At 39.2% G+C, this 20799-nt stretch overlaps 1 protein-coding gene across 1 annotated transcript in view; it reads left to right on the top strand.

Moving 5' to 3' along the window:
* The window catches only part of LOC117405872 (cilia- and flagella-associated protein 298-like), a 24296-nt gene extending 11513 nt beyond the window's left edge, over positions 1-12783 (top strand). The window contains exons 4-8 of the mRNA XM_034009328.3: positions 7389-7456; positions 7577-7735; positions 9724-9855; positions 10245-10340; positions 12202-12783. Coding sequence (XP_033865219.1) covers positions 7389-7456; positions 7577-7735; positions 9724-9855; positions 10245-10340; positions 12202-12312 — 566 coding nt within the window. The 3' untranslated portion in view covers positions 12313-12783. The remainder of the gene's footprint in view (positions 1-7388; positions 7457-7576; positions 7736-9723; positions 9856-10244; positions 10341-12201) is intronic.
* The last annotated feature ends 8016 nt before the right edge of the window (positions 12784-20799 follow it).

The following is a 20799-nucleotide window of genomic DNA, read 5'->3' as shown; positions in this document are numbered from 1 at the left end:
GCAGATGATGAGTTGTAGTCATTCTGCTGGTTATTTCTTCCTGGAATTTCTCGTGCTGTAGCCACTGCAGTCTGAAAACGATTATGCAGATGGATCAGTCGGATGTGACTGCCCTGGGCCGGTGTGGTGACCCTCTGTCTTCCAGGACGTGGCCTGTCACTCGCATAGCCGGTTACCTGGTTTCCTTGGAGTACTTTACTGATTGTTGAAACAGAACATCTCATTCTCCAGGCAACTTCTCTCACAGACAGGCCGCCTTCAATCATGCTGATAGCAACCAGGCGATCTTAATTAATTATTCAAGCGGGGCATGGTCGTATCATTCGCTGTTCTTGCATAATTAATTAAAATCATGTATTTTATGAAATCACATGATTTGAGCTCATTATTTTGTTATCCCAAGGAATGTGCCCAATGAGCTATTTATGTAAAACGTAGACTGTTGTGTGTATATGTGTGTGTGTGTGTATGTATATATTATTATTATTATTATTATTATTTATTTCTTAGCAGACGCCCTTATCCAGGGCGACTTAAAATTGTTACAAGATATCACATTTACATTATTTCACATTATACAGATATCACATTATTTTTACATACAATTACCCATGTATACAGTTGGGTTTTTACTGGAGCAATCTAGGTAAAGTACCTTGCTCAAGGGTACAACAGCAGTGTCCCCCACTGGGGATTGAACCCACAACCCTCCAGTCAAGAGTCCAGAGCCCTAACCACTACTCCACACTGCTGCCCATATATATATAATCAAGGAGTTCAATACAATACAACAACTTAAAATGTCTGAAATATTTTTTGATTTCAATTGTTGTTTTGATTTGCACCTTGAAAATTAGTTTAGTTAAGAAATGTCAGTTACCAATCTGTCTGTGTCTGACTTACCCGGGCAGCCTGTAGCCCCATCATTAACACAGTAACGCTAGGAAACAACAGAGAGGCTGCAAATTGACAGATTGAGCTGAAGTTCCTTCCATCACATGCCATTTTATTTATTTTACCAGTACAAAAAGTTCAACTGGTGCCCAGTATAATTCAGTCTCCAGTTTTATAGCGCTGAGAGCTGGACTCAATTTTAACAGTTGCTCCACCTCCTTACTGAGTATCGTTTGAAACTCTGCCTAGATCATACACATCATCATGTGTTTCGCCCTCTACTTTTGAGATGCCACTTTTTCAATGCAAATCTTTAACAAGTGAAACATAAAATTAATTCTTAAATAGCAATTGAAGATTAGTGTATTGGGACTACATAACAATGTAGATGTATACACAGTAAAAGTTTGTTTTAGTTTAATCATTTCTTTCCCCTAATGACAAAGAGCTGTTTTATAAGTGGTATAAATCACTTGGGGCCGTGTGGTTCCGATGAAATTTACACACGCCTGGGCGGTGATTAAACCAGAGGCAAAACCAAGGGTCTTTAACCACCCAGACTTGCGTATATTTAGTGGAAACTGCACGGCCTGTCGTGGTTTAGAGAGAGAGAGAGAATTCATACAAATATTTTTTTACCTGTATACGGATACAAAAATCAGATGTTCGTATTCGCTAGAAATGACAAAAATACCTTGCACTTATTTATCGCCCCCCCCAGAAGTTGCGCGACAGTTTAAAAAATGGCAAATGAAAAAGAGCTCTGTGTGATAGGTGAGATTTAATATATATATATATATATATATAAAAAAAAACACAGGATCAACACAGCAGCTTCACCCTTTATGTAAAAGTTTTAGACAGCAAAAAGTAAACAAACCAGATTATGCGCACATACGTATAGTGATTGCTATGGAAAGCCATCTGGATCAAAAAAGTGTTGTGCTGCTTTAGAGCAAGTCAGAATCTCATGGGACAGACAAAAGACAATGCCTCGCTTAAACAGTGCCCAACTTGCTGGAAATGTTGTGTAGTGATTTTTATATAGATTGTATATATTCTATATTTTTGTTGCGACTTTATGTGGAAAGTAAGAAACGAGAACCAAAACGATGTGGTTTTTTCCCCTTCGTTTTACAATGCCATTTTCACGTTCGTTTTATTTAAAGTTAAATTTCAGCTTTCCTTTGCTTGTTCAGCTATAAAAAGGCACAAGTAAACCTCATGTTATTACTTCATGAAAACGTGTTTATGGCCACTGTTTACTGTGAAGAAACGGCAATGGCAAGAAATTAAAAAAAATAAAAATAAAAGAAATAAAATGCAGTGTCAACTTTATGTACTATTTATTTCGGGAATAAACAAAGCAACGTTTAACTTGAACTGCTATTTGGCATAGTTTGTTTTGCAGTTAATTCACTGGGGGTAAAGTAAGGCCTACACAAAGTATTCTTCACTCCTGGGATATTTTTTGTACATCTTGCTATAAAATAAAGGCACACACACACAGGGACTATGCCCCCCCTGCCCCTGCTGCTATGCTGTCTCTCCCTGTGTTCTGAGCAATATAATGGAGGATGTGTGGTCCAGTGGTTAAAGAAAAGGGCTTGTAACCAGGAGGTCCCTGGTTCAAATCCCACCTCAGCCACTGACTCATTGTGTGACCCTGAGCAAGTCACTTAACCTCCTTGTGCTCAGTCTTTCGGGTGAGATGTAGTTGCAAGTGACTCTGCAGCTGATGCATAGTTCACACACCCTAGTCTCTGTAAGTCGCCTTGGATAAAGGCGTCTGCTTAATAAACTAATAATAATAATGGATTTTATTACTTTTTGAAAACGAATGAATATCCAAACGAGACAAAGTCGAGTGCCTCCACCCCGGAGAAGTCTGTATATTCGATGTAAAAGGACACACTGAAGGACCTTATTGCATTTATAATCCAGATAGAACTGTGGGTTTGAACTACACACTCAATTAAGCTGAGTAAATTATTTTAATTGGAACATGCAAAAATAAGTTCTTTTTCATATTGTATACATTGCTATTGAAAAGATACACCAGGGGTGGAGTTGAGACGGCACTGAGTTATTATTTTTCTCCTCTCAGTGCAGACACTGTTTGAGCAGAACAGATGGGAGGAATAAAAATAAATTCAACACTGTCTTGGATTTCAGTAATTTTTCAAGGTCTGTGTCGGAGGGGTGGATAATGTGCAGATGTGTCTGTCTTTTTGTGTTTTATTGTAGCCTTTACAAACCGCTAAAAATACATTATTTGAAGTGATGAAGTGGGGGTGCGTGTTATTTGACAGATTCCACAGTTTTGTTTTCATTTAGACAGCCGTTTATTCCAAGGCTAATGTAGCTTGAAATGTTATATTCTTCTCTTTGGGTGTTTCTTATATTTCTATAAATATTAAAGATTTTCCTAAGATGTGCATCTTCCACAGTTGAGACAATTTGTTTTTTGTTTCAGCCAGTACTGAAAGACAGCATATTTTATTTTTTTTTGTATTTTTTTCTGTTTTGCTATCTTCCAGTTCATGTAATTGTTCTTCATCCAGACCAGCATGTCTACTTACTACTTTTGGGATTTTCTTTCTGGTAATTGGTTTTATAGTTACTGTACATCTGTAACTGTAAACTAGCGCAGTGATTTCAAATATGTGACAAGGCTCCAACTGCCCGTATCCATTCACATGGAGTACTAACTGAACCTTTTGGAGAAAAACCCTAAACTATAAAACCGGATGGCTAAGCTGTTTACTGGTATAAATTGTGATGTCTTATGCAGTGAGGTGTTAATTCTTATACTTGGTAGATGTTCCACGAAGCAGTCCGCTAACAGCATTTTGTTTCTCCGATGTACAGTTTGTCACACTTCACACAACCAATGCAGTATACTATTCCATTATAGTGCAAGTAAAAGTCTCATGAATAGTAAATGAAGATTTTGCCCCTTTTAATTCTTGTGGTGGTGTTGATATATTTACAAGTAACACAGCATGACCTGTTGCATGGAAATGAGCTTTTAAAATTGTCACAACTAGGTTGCATGTTACTATGGACTAAATATTCTGTTAGATTCTTGTCTTTTTTGTAAGACATCAGTGGTGGATTATTGAAAATAGGAGCTGTAGAGGGATCTTGTTGGAGAGTACTAAAATGTGTTTGTATGATGTGATGGATTTTTTTGTTCACAGGATGATAGGCAATACATTATTAGTATGTTATGTGTTGCTTTTGTACAAAGCATCCTTTCTGTTTATCGTAGGTAATAACTGAGCTTCTTTAATGGCTGTGGTTGAAAAACAGTTTCTGAGAGTCTGTTTCTTTGCAGAAAATGGTAGTGTTGATAGTATAGTTAGAAGCAGTGATGGTGATGTCTTAAGAATTATGTATATTTAGAGATGTTCCATGTATACTGCAGTGCTAGATGGAACTGGTCAAATCATTTAATTTTTCATTTAGTGTTAACTGAGATGATCGAATATGTCATCAATGTATCTAAGATATATAAGAGGTGTATTTTCACTGTACTTTATTTTCAATCTATCCTATAAAAAGAGGGCTCCATTTTAGTTCCCATGCTGAAAGGACAAGTTTCAGAAGAACATTGGTTGCAGGTTCTTTTATTGTCCGTATATCAAGGAAGTGCTAAGTGCTTGTAAACCATCACTGTTATGGATAACTGTGTAGAGGCTTTTGATGTACATTGTGAAGGGAATGAGTCTTTGACATATGTAGGTACAATGGGACGACCAAGGTTGGGAGGCTTGTGAATTTTGGCTACAGCGAGGGTTTTACACAATTAAATTAGATGCAGATGTTGGTAGTAAGTTATTAGAGATAGCAGTTATGATGGTAGATGTGATTGTTTGTTCTTTTGAAGCTGTTGAGTAAGATCATTTGAGACTCGGATGTAGAAGTTAGTGTCAGAAAGTTGTTTTATTACTACTTCTATTTAAAGATAACTACTCCAAACTACAATTGTTAAAACTTTTTTGTTTTAATTAATATACTTGCGGATCTGGATTTTATTAACGGGTGATGTAGTCTTCTTCCTTTCTGTACAACCTCAGAATTACGAACTCCTTGGGAATGGAGGTTGTTCGTAACTCTGAAAATTAGTTTCAGTGGTTTTAATAAATGTACACCTGCTATCTACATCGTCAATCTGAAGAATAATACAAGGCTACAACACAGTAATGCAATACTCATTGTTATGGTTATAAAGTCTGTAAAACCGTACTATAAATGGAAAAAGGCTAAATTGAAGTTACCATTGAAATCGTAACTGTAGCAAAAACACAGAATTAAACGTCCAGGAAAACCTGAGTTAATTTTATGCTTGTTTTTAAACAAAATGCATTTGTGCAGCTTGCTCAATCATTCAGCCTCCTTTGGCTTGAAAAAAAACCTGTGCTTTGTTTAAAACTAAAATGTTCAAAGTAAAATTGCCTGTATTTGCTTTGAAGTCTTCCTCACATTTCTGAATACATTTGTTCGTACAGTAATATTGCCTTCCCCATGACCAGCATGGCGCTTATGTAGGCGCGCCTATCTGGTTGCATTGCACGCATGATTCAGTGATTTTCATACTTCGGGTTGAAAGGGAGGATTCGGTAGACCGGTCAGTTTGTAACTGTGTGTGTGTGTGAGAGAGGCTGGTGGAGAATCATACTCCCCACTTGGTAGGATAGATGTGTGTATATAATGAGAGAGAGGGCATTACCAGGCTTTAGGGACAGTTTGCTGTTACAACCAAACTGGTCAATAGTGCCCAATGTGGAGGGTCTTATTGCTTTTATACTTCAATGTTACAGCACAATTAATGAAACAGTTACAATAAATAAATAATTTAGTTCAGTTTTTGTATATATCTTTCCACATAAACACTCTAAAGTAATCACTCTACAAAATATAGCCCTTCATTATAACAACGTTGTCTATGAGCAGCTCTATAAAATTAGTATAAAACACATTTTTGCCATTATGTTCATCTGGTTCGTGAATAAAGATAGATACTGGCAGATTCTTCAGACATTTCATAATATATTTCTCCAGTGACTTGATGGGGCACTTTGGATCATCAGGGCACATACATTTTTTTTATTTTATTTTTTACCCTTTTTGAATGACCCCTGCATGTTTTATTGCAGTACAGACTGCACTGGGACAGCAGCTCAGTCAGTGCCTTCCACTTTCAACAGGTGATACGAGACGGTGTCTTTAGAGGCACGTATTCTACCACCAAGTCAGCGATTTGCTATTTTAACAAAACAATGCAGTGCAAGTTCACTCTTATTTGGGGTATGCAGTAACTACATCCTTCCATTTTAACTTTTAATGTTACTTTGAAGTACTGTACAAAAACTTGGTCTTACAATAAAAACTTCCCTTTCCTTATTTTCCAACTGAAAAACAATCCAACAATGTCTTTCACAGCCATTTAGTCCTGCCTTAAAGGGTATATAAGGACTTTTTTTATTTTATTGTTACATGTTCCCATGTGTTGCTACAAATGCTTAAGGGGTGTGTATTTTAATTTTTTTTTTACATTTTGACCATTTTTTTGAAACATTTAAATTGCATTCCACTGCCTCCAAGATGGCTTCATATGGACCTAGTGGACCACTCAAACTACATTACCCATCATCCTCATGCTCACATATGTAACTGAGATGGATTTAGCAGTGAGCAGGAGAATGATGGGAAATGTAGTTCTGAGGAATACAAGGCCATTTTGGAGCTATAATAGAAACAGCCAGAGTTCACTGCAATTTAAAAGTGAAAAAAAATGGTCAAACAATACACACCCCTTACTTTTCAAAGAGAGTTTGTTCAGCTATATAAACAGTAACCATATTTTCCTTTAACTTCTGTTGTTGTTAATCTATATTTAATACTTACCTGGGGGAGAGCAGAGGGCTTTTTTGCCAAAGTGTAATCATCCTGGTGACCTGTTACACGTATGTATTTTTAGTAGAGACGCGCACGCCGCACACACTCAGCTTTCTACATGGGAGTCATGATTTTATACCTACCTGTTATACGTAGTGATGGTTTCTCCTGAAAGGTGGAGTTTAATGAGGGTGATGGCTTTAAAAGTCCATCCTGTGTTCAGTCTGGCGAGGGAGTTTAAGCCTTTCGGTCGCTTATTGCTGATCTCAATACCAAAGAGCTCTTATTAAGAGTGTAACTCAGTTATGTGAGCTGCTTATTTATTTTCTTTCTTTATTCTTTGCTGTTGTGAGTATATAAAGTGCTTCAGTTAAAGACTGTGAAAGTGCTGTTTTGCTAAAACTGAACTGTTTACACTGTCCAGGCTCTGGAACTTTTGTGTGACCTTTAATAAAACTTCACTGCTCATTGTCACATCTTGGTCATCTGCGTCATTCCTATCACCTCCCTTGGTCGCAAGTCCATCTGCTTTATGACAGTACTGATGTTGGAAACAAATGTAACATTCCTTTTTTTCTCTCTCTCAACAGCTCCAAATGAAAAAATGAAGCAAGTTTTACGAAAAACAATCGAAGAAGCAAAGTCATTAATTTCCAAGGTATGATGCTTAAGCCTAACATTCAGACATGTTCTTCTTCAATGTCTGTGTCCACAAGTGGGCAGCAGCGTGCTCAGCTATAAAAGTGAAGACATCAAACTTTGCTTCTTGTTCCTTCAGAAACAAGTTCAGGCTAATGTGTGTGTAACACTGGAGATGGTGAAAGAAGCGCTTGACCAGCTGCGTGGAGCTGTTATGATTGTCTATCCCATGGGACTGCCTCCTCATGACCCAATCAGGCTAGAGTTTGAAGATCGAGAAGATCTGTCGGGGACACAGGTACAGTAACCTTAACTGTTTTCGAAGGCATTTTAATTATTTATTTGTATTTATGTATTTATTTACAGTTGCCATTCTTTTGCTGATCACAGAAGTCCCAAGGTTCTATGTTGGCCTTTTAATGTGCCTCAGTTCACCTGTGAGCAGACCACTTTTTCTAGATCCAGGAAGCAAAATAATGAATTTCCAGTATTTAATGGTCACCATGTGATAAGTGAGAATTAAAGAGCATTGGTTGTATTGCCATAAAGAACAAGCTTCAAAAGCATGTTTGTGAAGTCTCAAGGTTTACCCGTTTACTCTCAATTTTGAGAGTCTCATGGCCGTGCAATGGATTCTCACGTTTGTGCATAAGTTTTTTATTGTTTGCGAGGCTGCTAGACCCTTTATACATGATACAGTGGTAAATTCAGTACAACTGCCCAAGTGTATTTCATTTTTTCTTTTTTTGGGGGTGGGTGGGGGGGGGTCACCATGAAGAGGTGTACATTACCGTTATATATTCCTGTAGCTGTTATGCAAACTCCACCCTTACTCCAATGATAGAATTTGAGCAAAATTCTATTGCCTTATAGAATTGTTCTCAAACTGACAGTTTGTCTGCGCGAGCCTTCTATGTTTCTGTACACAACACGTCACTACTCGGAGAGAGTTGAAGGAGAGGCTGTCAGTCACTGTCTCGTTCACGCAGAAATTACCACAGAAATAAGAGAAATGGACATCAATGGGAATATAATTATTAGTCGAAAAATATAATGTTCATTATGATGCCAGTGGTTATAAAGACAATACAAAGAAAGATGCCACATGGTAAGAAATAACAGAACAATTGGAAACTGATGGTATGTTTGTCTCTTTATTTCACCTTTATTTTGGTCAAAGTGACAGGGATTTCTGTAAAATGACGCTTCTTTCTTTTAATAATGTTAACCAATATAATCCCATTCACACACTAACCGAAGATTTTATTAAAACTGAAAATCAATAAAAAAGTATATTAAACTAATTCTCAGTATTTACAAAGAAATGTGTAGATGTATTCTTTTTTTATTGATTTACGATGTTAAACCAGATCACATATAAACCATTTCTTTGTTTTAGTTATTTTATTTCATCTCCACAAAAGGAGTAAAGCAGTATTTTCTTTTCATGACTAGTTACAGTTGTGTTTTTTTTTTTTTATATATACTGTATAAATATACTGTGTTGTATTCGTGTCATTTGCTTTGCTCCCGGTGTGCATAGCCCTTATGTCTCGGTCAGTGGCATAGCTGTCAGCCATTTGCAAATAGCGTGATCTGTCACCAGCACCCCCTCCACCCCCTCCTAAACAAAATCTAGTGGTCTAGGTTTTGGTTTTTCAGCAATCCCCAAGGTTTTTCAGCAGGGGTCTCACTGGTGTGAACACTTAGGGGTTGACATGTATGCAAAAGACATGTACATGAATGAAAGGAAATGGTCCTGCTACAAAACTAGCAAGCCACTTTTATTCTCCCCCCTTTTTAAACTCTGAGTTTGCGTTTCCCTTAATTGGGATTGTCCTTTTATCACAATTATTTTGCTTATTGGGAATTGGTCATAAAGCTGATATATTTAAAAAAAAATTAAAACATTGTGTTACATTTACACTTGGAATCAGTCACACCTGAATTATTTTATTCATTAATTAATTTATTTCATTAAACTTTCCAAACATATTGGTCAATTAAAAAAAAAAAAAGTTTGGTGCAATCAAAGCATGTCTCACAGCAAAGTGATTGCTGACTGGTGGTGTTAGTCAAACACCACTACAAAGATATTTCTGACCAAATACATCAGTTTCATTATTGAAATTGAGGATCTTGCAAAATATGCGTCAACCCTCCCTCCAAACATGCATGGTCCAACAGATAAGGTTAAGCATCGACTATACAGTCGTTGAAGGTGATAGTGAACTTTGGGTTTCAATTTGAAGCACTGATTTACGTTGTGTATTTCTTATATTGCAGGCAGCTTTGCAGTTGATTGCAGATTCAGAGGCTCAGTTGTGGTGGGCAGCAAAGGAGTTGCATCGAGGGAAGAAACTAACAGAATATGTGGGCAAAAATGAGAAAACTAAAATTATTGTAAAGATACAAAAGGTGAGTAGTAAAATGTAGTGCTCTGTTGAAGGGTTAGTTAAGAAAGTTGAGATCGATTAAAGCTGTAGTTGCCATGAGTTTTATACAATTAATACAGCATTATTTCTCTCAGTATATGGTCCTAAGTGATTATAAATAAGGTTTTAGGTTTTTACTGTTAAACCCTTAAAACACACCCAGAAGAAACATTTGATTTACTTGTTGTAAATTGCAGACATATTTTCTCAAAACTACAGACTGCTCTAGTAGTATTCTGTAGTTATCCATGGTTGTATTTATGCAAAGTAGTTTTCATCTGCAAAACCTGCTTTAAAAAAAAAAGGAATATAACGTGACTGCTCTTACATTACACTTAAGAACATAAGTTATACTTGTTTTTCATAACCAAGCGAGGGCAAGGGGCACCAGCTCGTGAGCCAGTAATCAGCCCTGAGGACCAGAAGCAGATGATGATGTATTACTCCAGGCGTGAGGAGGAACTTAAGGTACATATCTATCTCTCCTAAAAAAAAAAAAAAAAAAACATGGTGATGATACACTGTTTATTTCTATAGTTAACCTGCTTTTGCACTTTTTCAATGTATTATCAAAGACTGCTACTTATTATTTGTATAATGTCCAACACTGTATTCATTACCTGCTAGATAATTGACTGTGGTCTCACTTGAGTCCTGAGCTGGAGGAAATTAATGCAATTATAAAATGAATATATATACAGACGTGCTCAAATTTGTTGGTACCCCTCCACAAAAAACGAAGAATGCACAATTTTCTCTGAAATAACTTGAAACTGACAAAAGTAATTGGCATCCACCATTGTTTATTCCATATTTAATAGAAATCAGACTTTGCTTTTGATTTTTTATTCAACATAATATTGTAAATAATAAAACAAATGAAAATGGCATGGACAAAAATGATGGGACCGCTAACCTAATATTTTGTTGCACAACCTTTAGAGGCAATCACTGCAATCAAACATTTTCAATGAGACTTCTGCACCTGTTAACAGGTAGTTTGGCCCACTCTTCCTGAGCAAACTGCTCCTGCTGTCTCAGGTTTGATGGGTGCCTTCTCCAGACTGCAAGTTTCAGCTCTTTCCATAGATGTTCGATAGGATTCAGATCAGGACTCATAGAAGGCCACTTCAGAATAGTCCAATGTTTTATTCTTATCCATTCTTGGGTGCATTTAGCTGTGTGTTTTGGGTCATTATCCTGTTGGAGGACCCATGACCTGCGACTGAGACAGAGCTTTCTGACACAGGCAGTACGTTTCGCTCCAGAATGCCTTGATAGTCTTGAGATTTCATTGTGCCCTGCACAGATTCAAGGCACCCTGTGCCAGGCACAGCAAAGCAGCCCCAAAACATAACCGAGCCTCCTCCATGTTTCACTGTAGGTATGGTGTTCTTTTCCTTGAAAGCTTCATTTTTTTGTTTGTGAACATAGAGCTGATGTGACTTGCCAAAAACCTCCAGTTTTGACTCATCTGTCCAAAGGACATTCTCCCAGAAGGATTGTGGCTTGTCAATATGCATTTTAGCAAATTTCTTGCGGCCATGCCCAGGGAGGTTGGCTACAGTTCCATGGACCTTAAACTTCTTAATAATATTTGCAACTGTTGTCACAGGAACATCAAGCTGCTTGGAGATGGTCTTGTAGCCTTTACCTTTACCATGCTTGTCTATTATTTTCTTTCTGATCTCCTCAGACAACTCTCTCCTTTGCTTTCTCTGGTCCATGTTCAGTGTGGTGCACACAATGATACCAAACAGCACAGTGACTACTTTTCTCCATTTAAATAGGCTGAATGACTGATTACAAGATTGGAGACATGTGTGATACTAATTAAAGAAACTAATTAGTTTGAAATATCACTATAATCCAATTATTTATTATCTTTCCTAAGGGGTACCAACAAATGTGTCCTGGCCATTTTAGAATATCTTTGTAGAATAAGCAATAATTCATCTCTTTTCACAGCTTCTTTGCTTTATTCTATGACATACCAAAGGCATGCAAGTATACATGATAAAATAGCTTAATTTCATCACTTTTCAGGAGGAATGAAGCATTATTTCAATGAGCTGTAAGGGTACCAACAAATTTGAGCACGTCTGTATATTTTTATATAAATACATGTTTTAAGGATATATTTTGGACTGAATCGCTTATGGCTGTTTAAATTCAAGTCAGTTTTTTAAGCAAGTTTCAAGATTCTAAACTCCTGTTGGCTTTAGAGGGCATTTACAGGTGTGACAATGACTGCTCTACTCGGAACCTGATCCATTAGGTGTTTAGGTTTTAAAGCTCATGATCTAAATACAACTTTTTTGGTTTACAGAAGCTGCAAAAAGCTGACGATGACTCTTACCTTGACTCTGAATGGGCTGACAGGCATTCTTTAAAAAAGCAGTTTCAAGGTCTCGGTGATATCAAATGGGGACCAAGATAATTAATACAAGTTCCTGTGTTCCTGAATTCCAATGATCATTTCTCCCTGTAGACTATACAAGTATCGGTTTTGGCTTTGCTTGTTACCATGGCAGGATGCATTCTTCATATGTGAGATGGTATTGAATGTATTGATATTGGCCTACTGGCTTTTACTTGATAAATGGATTCAGTACACTATGTTCTGTACAATTAAAATTTGAAGAAGCCCTGATCTATGAGCTGCTACGTATTTCTCAGAAACTATCAGATTGGAGCAAATCAATTCAACCCCCCTATTTATATAATAAATGTATGTTAGTATTTTTTTGTAACTTTAAACGCATACACTGTTTAGATTTTTGAGGCTTTGGCATTCACTTTTATTAGATTCTGTTTTGAACATACTAATTATTTTAAAATGCAGTATACTCAAATTCATTTTGTAACAATCCTGTTAAGTTAATAAAAGCATGTGGTAAAATGTGGTAAAGTAGTATTTTCTTTTTAAAATGAGGTCATACTTTAAATAAATAACACAATTGTTTATCTTTTGTATCACTTATCCTTTGGGTTGTCATGGTTTGACATTAAGGGTAGGGGGGCTCTACAGTGCCATTAATGTATTATAATAAATGGTATGCTTTATTACATAGCACAAGCAAGACAATAGACTTTGTCCACTATATACAAGAATTTATAATCTGCAGGGGATGCATATTTACTTTTTATTACAGAATGGCATGTATTATGAATCGTGACATTATAAATCATCTTGCTAAAAGAATAGGACACGGTATTCCCATGTGTACTTGGAAGAACCCACATTAATTCTTAATACATCTTTTCTAAAATCTTGTTAAGCATATATGTAAAAGATAACTACAGAATGCATCAACTGTACGAGGAGAAGTCTGAGCAGATGGATGTTGAGGATGTTACACTTGCGAGGGTGACTGTTGTCTCCATGTACTCTTATTATATGACAAGAGTTTTAGCATTTCTTTAAGGTCCTGTGAACCAGTTGCCGAAGACAATCTAAAGTTACATTTCCCCTTAAGTGTTCCTTGAGTCAATAATCTAGTTGAGAGAAAATATATTCTTAAGTATTAAACTTTAATTCTTTAGGTGTTTTAGGCAATCGGCCCTTAAATGTAATAAAATAAATTAGCTCAGTAAATCTGGACAAACCCCCACAACACAGATTTGAATCATTCATATTTTAATGCTGATTATGGAAAGGACAGAAATGATCAATTGCCTCACACCTGCTTGGTTTGATGGTCCATCACCTGGCCTAAAAGATAGTACCAAGGGGTGGTGAGGATTGACTATACAAGGATTGAGTTGGAGGAGGCGGAGGCATGTGACTGAATCAAACGCAAGAAAGGGTAAGTTACGAGTATTTATATTGCTCTGATAAGCCAGATGTGGATGATGTGATGTGTGTAGGGGTCAGTCCCTCCCGGAGTTTTTAAACTTAATTTATGTTGTTTCTGCACTATGTCCGACTTCAACCCAATTAGTTCTTTGGCTTGCCGACTGGCTGTTGTCACTATGGACCCTTTTATGTGTTTATCCAAACTGTACTGTGACTTATCACAAGAATTATCACTTGGAATCCCAGTGAAAGTGAATGCCAGAGAGAGTTCATTGTCATATATATTTTTATTTAATAAATAGATTTTTTTCATATAAATCCTGACACCTGATAGCGACACTATTTCCAACAATGGTAACTCCATATCTGATTTGTACCATATCGCGTTGAAACAATCCTGTGGGATCAAAGCTAGTACATCCTTTTTTTTTTTTTTTTTTTTTAAATAGTAAGTAACTTAGAACAAAAGGCTTCTTTCTATTTGTGTGCTAATTGAGGCTGAATCCAGCATACCAAAAATGAAATGTGTTCAACTAATTGGGTTTCACCTTTTATATTGAAGATTATTTGGGTGAAGCAGTTTCATCTTAATCATCTCTAAATAATGTGTGTGTGTGTGTGTATATATATATTATATATATATAGTGCCGTGAAAAAGTATTTGCCCCGTTTGATTTTCTGCATTTTTGCATATTTTTGACACTGAATGTTATCAGATCTTCATCCAAAACCTAATATTAGATAAAAGGGACCCAGTGTGAACAAATAGCACTTAATTTGATACATATTTTCTTTATTTATTAAAGAAAGTTATGCAACACCCAATGCCCCTGTGTGAAAAAGTAAACGCCCCCTTAGACTCAATAACTGGTTACGCCACCTTTAGCAGCAATAACTGCAACCAAACGTTTCTTGTAGTTATTGATTGGTCTCTCACAGCGCTGTGGAGGAATTTTGGCCCACTCCTCCATGCAGAACTGCTTCAACTCAGTGACATTTGTGGGTTTTCGAGCATGAACTGCTCGTTTCAGGTCCTGCCACAACATCTCAATGGGGTTTAGGTCTGGACTTTGACTAGGCCATTACAAAACTTTAAATTTCTTGTTCTTCAACCATTCTGATGTAGACTTGCTTGTGTGTTTCGGATCATTGTCTTGCTGCATGACCCAGCAGCGCTTCAGCTTCAGCTCACGGACAGATGGCCTGACATTCTCCTGTAGAATTCTCTGATACAGAGCAGAATTCATGGTTCCTTCAATGATGGCAAGGAGTCCAGGTCCTGATGCAGCAAAGCATCCCCAAACCATGACACTACCACCACCATGCTTGACCGTTGGTATGAGGTTCTTACTGTGGAATGCAGTGTTTGGTTTTCGCCAGACATAACAGGGCCCATGTTGGCCAAAAAGTTCAACTTTTGACTCATCTGTCCATAGAACATTGTTCCAGAACTCTTGAGGATCATCCAGGTGCTTTTTGGCAAACAGTCAGATTTATATTGGGCAGGGCTGGCCCAAATCAAGCCTGGTTGTTAACCAAAGTACTCAAACAGCTGACCCTAATTATTAGTTAACTGGGGGGGGGGGGCAATAACTTTTTCACACCTGAAGATTGCATGTTTGATTACCTTGCACACCAAACAAATGAAAGAAGCACCAAACTGGTGTAATTTTTCCTCTCAGACTCCCTCTATATACTACTACAACCCACGAAGAATTCTGACCAAATACAATGTGAAAAATGTGCAGAAATGCAGAAAATCAGACTGGGGGGCAAATACTTTTTCACGACACTGTGTGTATGTGTAAATATGAATAGGGTGGAAGAAACAGACTGACACTTATCCTTGAAATACTAAAAATAATGTACCTGATTTATATGTGTTTTTTGTTACTAATTTTATTGGCAGATTCTAAACTTTTTACCCAAACTGTATGAATAAACATACGGGGGGCAGGGAATATTCATCTCGCGTGCTGGTTAATCTTCAGTCGACAGTTCGATGGAAGTGCATTCACATTGTGTTCTGTTGGTCCAACCCCATTTAAACTTTGTACACTGATGGAATAAAGACAGTATGGTAAAATTGCAATATAAGGAGTCAAATTTCTTATTGGGTTTTGCATTGACATAATGATATCCCCAGACAAGAACAATCGCTGTGTTCATTAGCTTTGATCTGTCTATTAAAGGCAAATAATGTTGGGGATCTCAAGAGATTTAACACAGACGGAATCGCGGAATTCAGAGAAAAAAATGGAATTAGGCACCTGAGGACATTACCACAAAATCAGTTTAAACAAAGAAAATATATATATATATATATATATATTGTGACACACCGGGGTAAGTCTGTCACTTGCAGGACCGTCTTCACTGTCTCCTTTGGTGTAAGACAGAATCACAGGACCACAGAGATGAAATAAAACAGTACGGTGCCTGCATATTTATTTACAGCAAACAAAACAAAACAAAACAAAACTAAACAATATCTAACTCAGTTTGGAGATCTGACTTCCCCCCCCCCCTTTATCTATCTTATTCACTGGGTAGCTAAGCTACTTACCAGTTTTAAACTTGTTGCACTGTATTTCTTTTTGTCTTTTCCTTAATTTTTCCTTTCTCCACACAGTCTAACCGCAACCACCATAAGCCTCCCCCAGCTCGACCCTGAACAAAGGAGATAATTTCCTTTTATTGTAAACCAGTCCAGCCACTTACAAAACTAACACATCTTAACCACCTGCAGCTGTGCTGGTTTACATTTCAATTAAACCCTTGTACCCCTGGTCCTTGTAGTTTCTTTGGTGGCTGCCATTTTTGTAGGCCCTATTAACTACAACTCCCGCATTGTCTCTTGGGAGATGTAGTCTTTCCCTGCTCAATCCGGCACTTTCCAGTGCCCCGGTCCTGTATACCCTAATATGCTAGGACCCACATATTTACCATTCGTGACCAGCCCACGTCTATGGTCACATATCCTCCTCCCCAGCTTCGATCCATCGGATCGAGCGTCTGTGGATACCATGCAATGTACCCTCGAGAGTCCGTCAGCATTCCCTTGTTTGCTACCGGCTCGATGTTCAATCTGGTAATTAAATGGTTGCAATTCTAAAAACCACCTGGTGACCCGCGCATTGCGCTCTTTATTTTGATGCATCCATGTCAGAGGTGCATGGTCTGTCACCAGTGTGAATTTCCTGCCCAATAAGTAATATTTTAATGCATTCAAGGCCCATTTTATTGCTAGACATTCCTTCTCTACGATAGCATAGTTCTTTTCAGATGGTGACAATTTACGGCTAAGGAATAGAATGGGGTGTTCCTCCCCCTGTATCTGCTGGGAGAGGACTGCTCCCAACCCCACATCAGATGCATCTGTTTGGACAAGGAATTCAGCGGAAAAATCAGGCGTTACCAATACCGGGTATGCACACAGTGCATTCTTTAAACTCTGAAATGCCGCCTCAGCCTCGTTTGACCATTTGATCATCACGGGCCCCTTGGCTTTAGTGAGCTCTGTCAGGGGAGCAGCCATCGTGGCAAAGTTAGAAATAAATCTCCTATAATAGCTGGTCAGGCCAATAAACGCTTTCACCTGTTTTTTATTTATTGGTTGTGGCCATCGTTTGATTGCTTCCACTTTGTCTATTTGGGGTTTCACTACCCCCCGACCTATCACATATCCCAAGTATCTGGCTTCTTCCAGCCCAATCGTGCATTTCTCTGGGTTTGCCACCAGCCCCGCCTGTCTAATTGCGGTTAATACTGCCTGTACTTTTTTTAAGTGAGACCCCCAGTCTTCACTATGTATGACCACGTCGTCAATATATGCCGCCGCATATTCCTTATGTGGTCTAAGGATCCGATCCATCATTCGCTGGAATGTTGCGGGGGCCCCATGTAATCCAAACGGTAGTACTGTGTACTGAAACAATCCGTCTGGGGTTGCAAACGCAGTTTTTTCTTTGGCTTTCTGAGTTAGGGGGACCTGCCAATACCCTTTAGTTAGGTCCAGAGTTGTCAGGTAACGGGCGCTGCCCAGTCGATCAATTAATTCGTCTACCCGTGGCATTGGGTAGGCGTCAAATTTAGAAATATTATTTAGCTTGCGATAATCGTTACAGAACCGTAAAGTACCATTTGGTTTTGGTACCAAAACTATGGGGCTTGACCATTCACTTTGCGACTCTTCAATGACTCCCATTTTTAGCATTTTTTCTACCTCCTCCTGTATAGCCTTCCTTCTGGCCTCTGGTACCCGATAGGGCTTTAAATTAACTCGTTTTCCCGGCTCTGTGATGATGTCATGGAATATCACGTTAGTGCGCCCGGGAGACTCTGCAAACACCTGTCGGTTTCTATTCAGGAACTCTCTAACTTCCTGCTGCTGGTGGACAGACAGGGTGTCAGATATCTTTACCTGGGCTCCGCCTGGCTGAGTTTGCACTGGCTTGGCTGTCTCCAGGGAAACCAAGACCTCTCTGTCTTTCCATAGTTTCAGCAAGTTTACGTGGTAAATCTGAACCGGTTTTCGTCTCCCTGGCTGGCTAACCTTGTAATTTACCTCCCCGACTTTTTCGAGGATTTCATAAGGTCCATGCCATTTTGCCAGGAATTTACATTCGACCGTCGGTACTAAAACCAGTACCCGGTCTCCGGGTTGAAACACCCTTATTCTCGCTCCCTTATTATACGATCGTTTCTGGGCCTCTTGAGCTAGTCTCATGTGCTCTCTTACCATCGGCATCACTTTTGCGATGCGATCCTGCATCAGAGTAATGTGTTCAATTACACTCCTATAGGGGGTGTTTTCTTGTTCCCATGTTTCTCTGGCTATATCTAGCAACCCTCTGGGATGTCTCCCATACAACAGCTCGAAGGGTGAAAATCCTGTTGATGCCTGGGGAACCTCTCGAATAGCAAACATAAGGTACGGTAATAGACAATCCCAGTTCTTTCCATCTGTTTCAATGGTTTTTTTTAACATAGATTTTAAAGTCTTATTAAATCTTTCCACAAGCCCGTCCGTTTGTGGGTGGTAAACTGAGGTCCGCAATTGTTTAATGTTCAGGAGGTCACACAATGCTCTGGTTACTTTAGACATAAATGGGGTTCCCTGATCTGTAAGAATTTCTTTGGGGATTCCTACCCGGGTGATTAACAACATCAGCTCTTTAGCAATACCCCTAGCCGACGTATTTCTCAGTGGCACAGCTTCGGGATATCGGGTGGCATAATCCACTATCACCAAAATGTGTTGGTGCCCTCTAGCGGATTTTGGGAGTGGACCAACCAAGTCCATTCCAATCCTTTCAAATGGAGTTTCTATAATAGGCAGGGGAATTAATGGACTCCGAAAAGTTTTACACGGAGCTGTTTTTTGACACTCAGGGCAGGATGCACAATGCTTAGTTACCGCTGTTACTACCCCAGGCCAATAAAATGTGCGTGTCACTCGTTCCTGGGTTTTTTCCGCTCCCAGGTGTCCCCCCAGTATATGACCATGTGCTAAATCCAGCACTGTCCTCCTATATGGTTGGGTCACTAACAGCTGCTCTGTAACCCCCTCCCCTGTCTTCGCTACCCGATATAACAATTCGTTGCGGCTTATAAAATGGGGAAAATCTACTGGTCTAGCAGGATTAACCAATACACCATTTATCATTTCTATTTTTTCCCTCGCGTTTGCTAACGTAGGGTCCCGTAATTGTGCTGTGCCAAAATTATCAGGGTTTACACCATGTACTGGAAACTCCTCCCCTCTGCTGCCATCCCCTGTACCTGAGGGACCAGGAACTTCCGGTCCCGGTTCATTTCCCACCATAACTACTGGTGGCTTCGTTCCAGTACTGTCCCGGTCGGGCTCAAAATTAGGTAATAACATTGCTAATTCTTCGCTCAGAGGTTCAATGTCAGCCTCCTGTGAATTATTGGGCGAAGCCAATAGGCCCTTTTTGTTCCAAAGTTGTTCAAACAATGGAAAGTCTCGCCCCAGGATTACCTCATATGGCATTACAGGTACCACAGCTGCTCGCCATTGCACAGATCCTACGGCCGTCTCGAACGGTACCATGGCGCTGGGGTATGACTGGGTGTCACCATGTATACAGGTAATCCCAAGGTCCCTAGACTTAATCAATTGTGTGGGCTTGACTAAACCTGTCGAGACCAATGTAACCATACTTCCCGAATCAAGCAAAGCTACAACATTATTACCTCCTATGTTTATTCTACAACAGGGGTTTTCCTCCGACCTGACCCCTGTCAGCACAGACACCACAGTGCATGTATACAGTCCCTCGTAACCGTCTCCCTCCCCCATATTACATTGCATGGGTTCAACATTTAATGGACAATTTACAGCAATATGACCTGGACCTTGACATTTAAAACAAATTATATGTGGTTGTATCAGTCCCGACTTTGGTCTAGCTCCCCCTTCTGACTTTGACGGCCAGAATGTTTTTTCATTATTACTTTCCAGTCCCTTCGCAGCATGCCGCTGCCCTTCTGCCCCCCTTTTACTTGAAACAGTCTTACCGGTATAGGCGGTGTCTCTCTTCTGGGGGCCCTGGTCCGCTCCGATCGGTTTCACAAGGTCCCCTGCTGCGAGGTATCGCTCCACCAACGCAACGAGCTGGTTTGCATCGGTCGAATCTCCCTGTCCGACCCATCTTCTGATGTTGGAGGGTAATCCACGAAGAAAGTGGTCCATGACCACTCGTTCCACAATAGCAGACGGGCTACACTCCTCGGGCTGTAGCCATTTCCTGGCAAGATGTATGAGGTCATACATTTGTGACCGTGGTGCTCTGTTGAACTGGTAAGCCCACCCATGAAACCTCTGGGCTCGTACAGCTGAGGTCACTCCAAACCGGGCCAAGATCTCTGCTTTTAACAAGGTGAAATCATCCGCTTGTTCGGGTTCCATATCGTAGTATGCCTTCTGTGCATCTCCCACTAAGAACGGAGCTATAATCCCGGCCCACTGGTCCTGTGGCCACTTTTCCCGTTCTGCAATGCGTTCAAAAGTTTTGATAAACGCCTCCACATCATCCTGTTCTGTCATTTTCTGGATGAACTTGTTAGCCCTGATAGGTAGGGAGTGGGGGTGTTCTCTGGTAC

Source organism: Acipenser ruthenus, chromosome 9 (assembly GCF_902713425.1).
Source record: "Acipenser ruthenus chromosome 9, fAciRut3.2 maternal haplotype, whole genome shotgun sequence".
Lineage (NCBI taxonomy): Eukaryota > Metazoa > Chordata > Actinopteri > Acipenseriformes > Acipenseridae > Acipenser > Acipenser ruthenus.
This window is presented reverse-complemented; position numbering and strand designations above follow the sequence as displayed.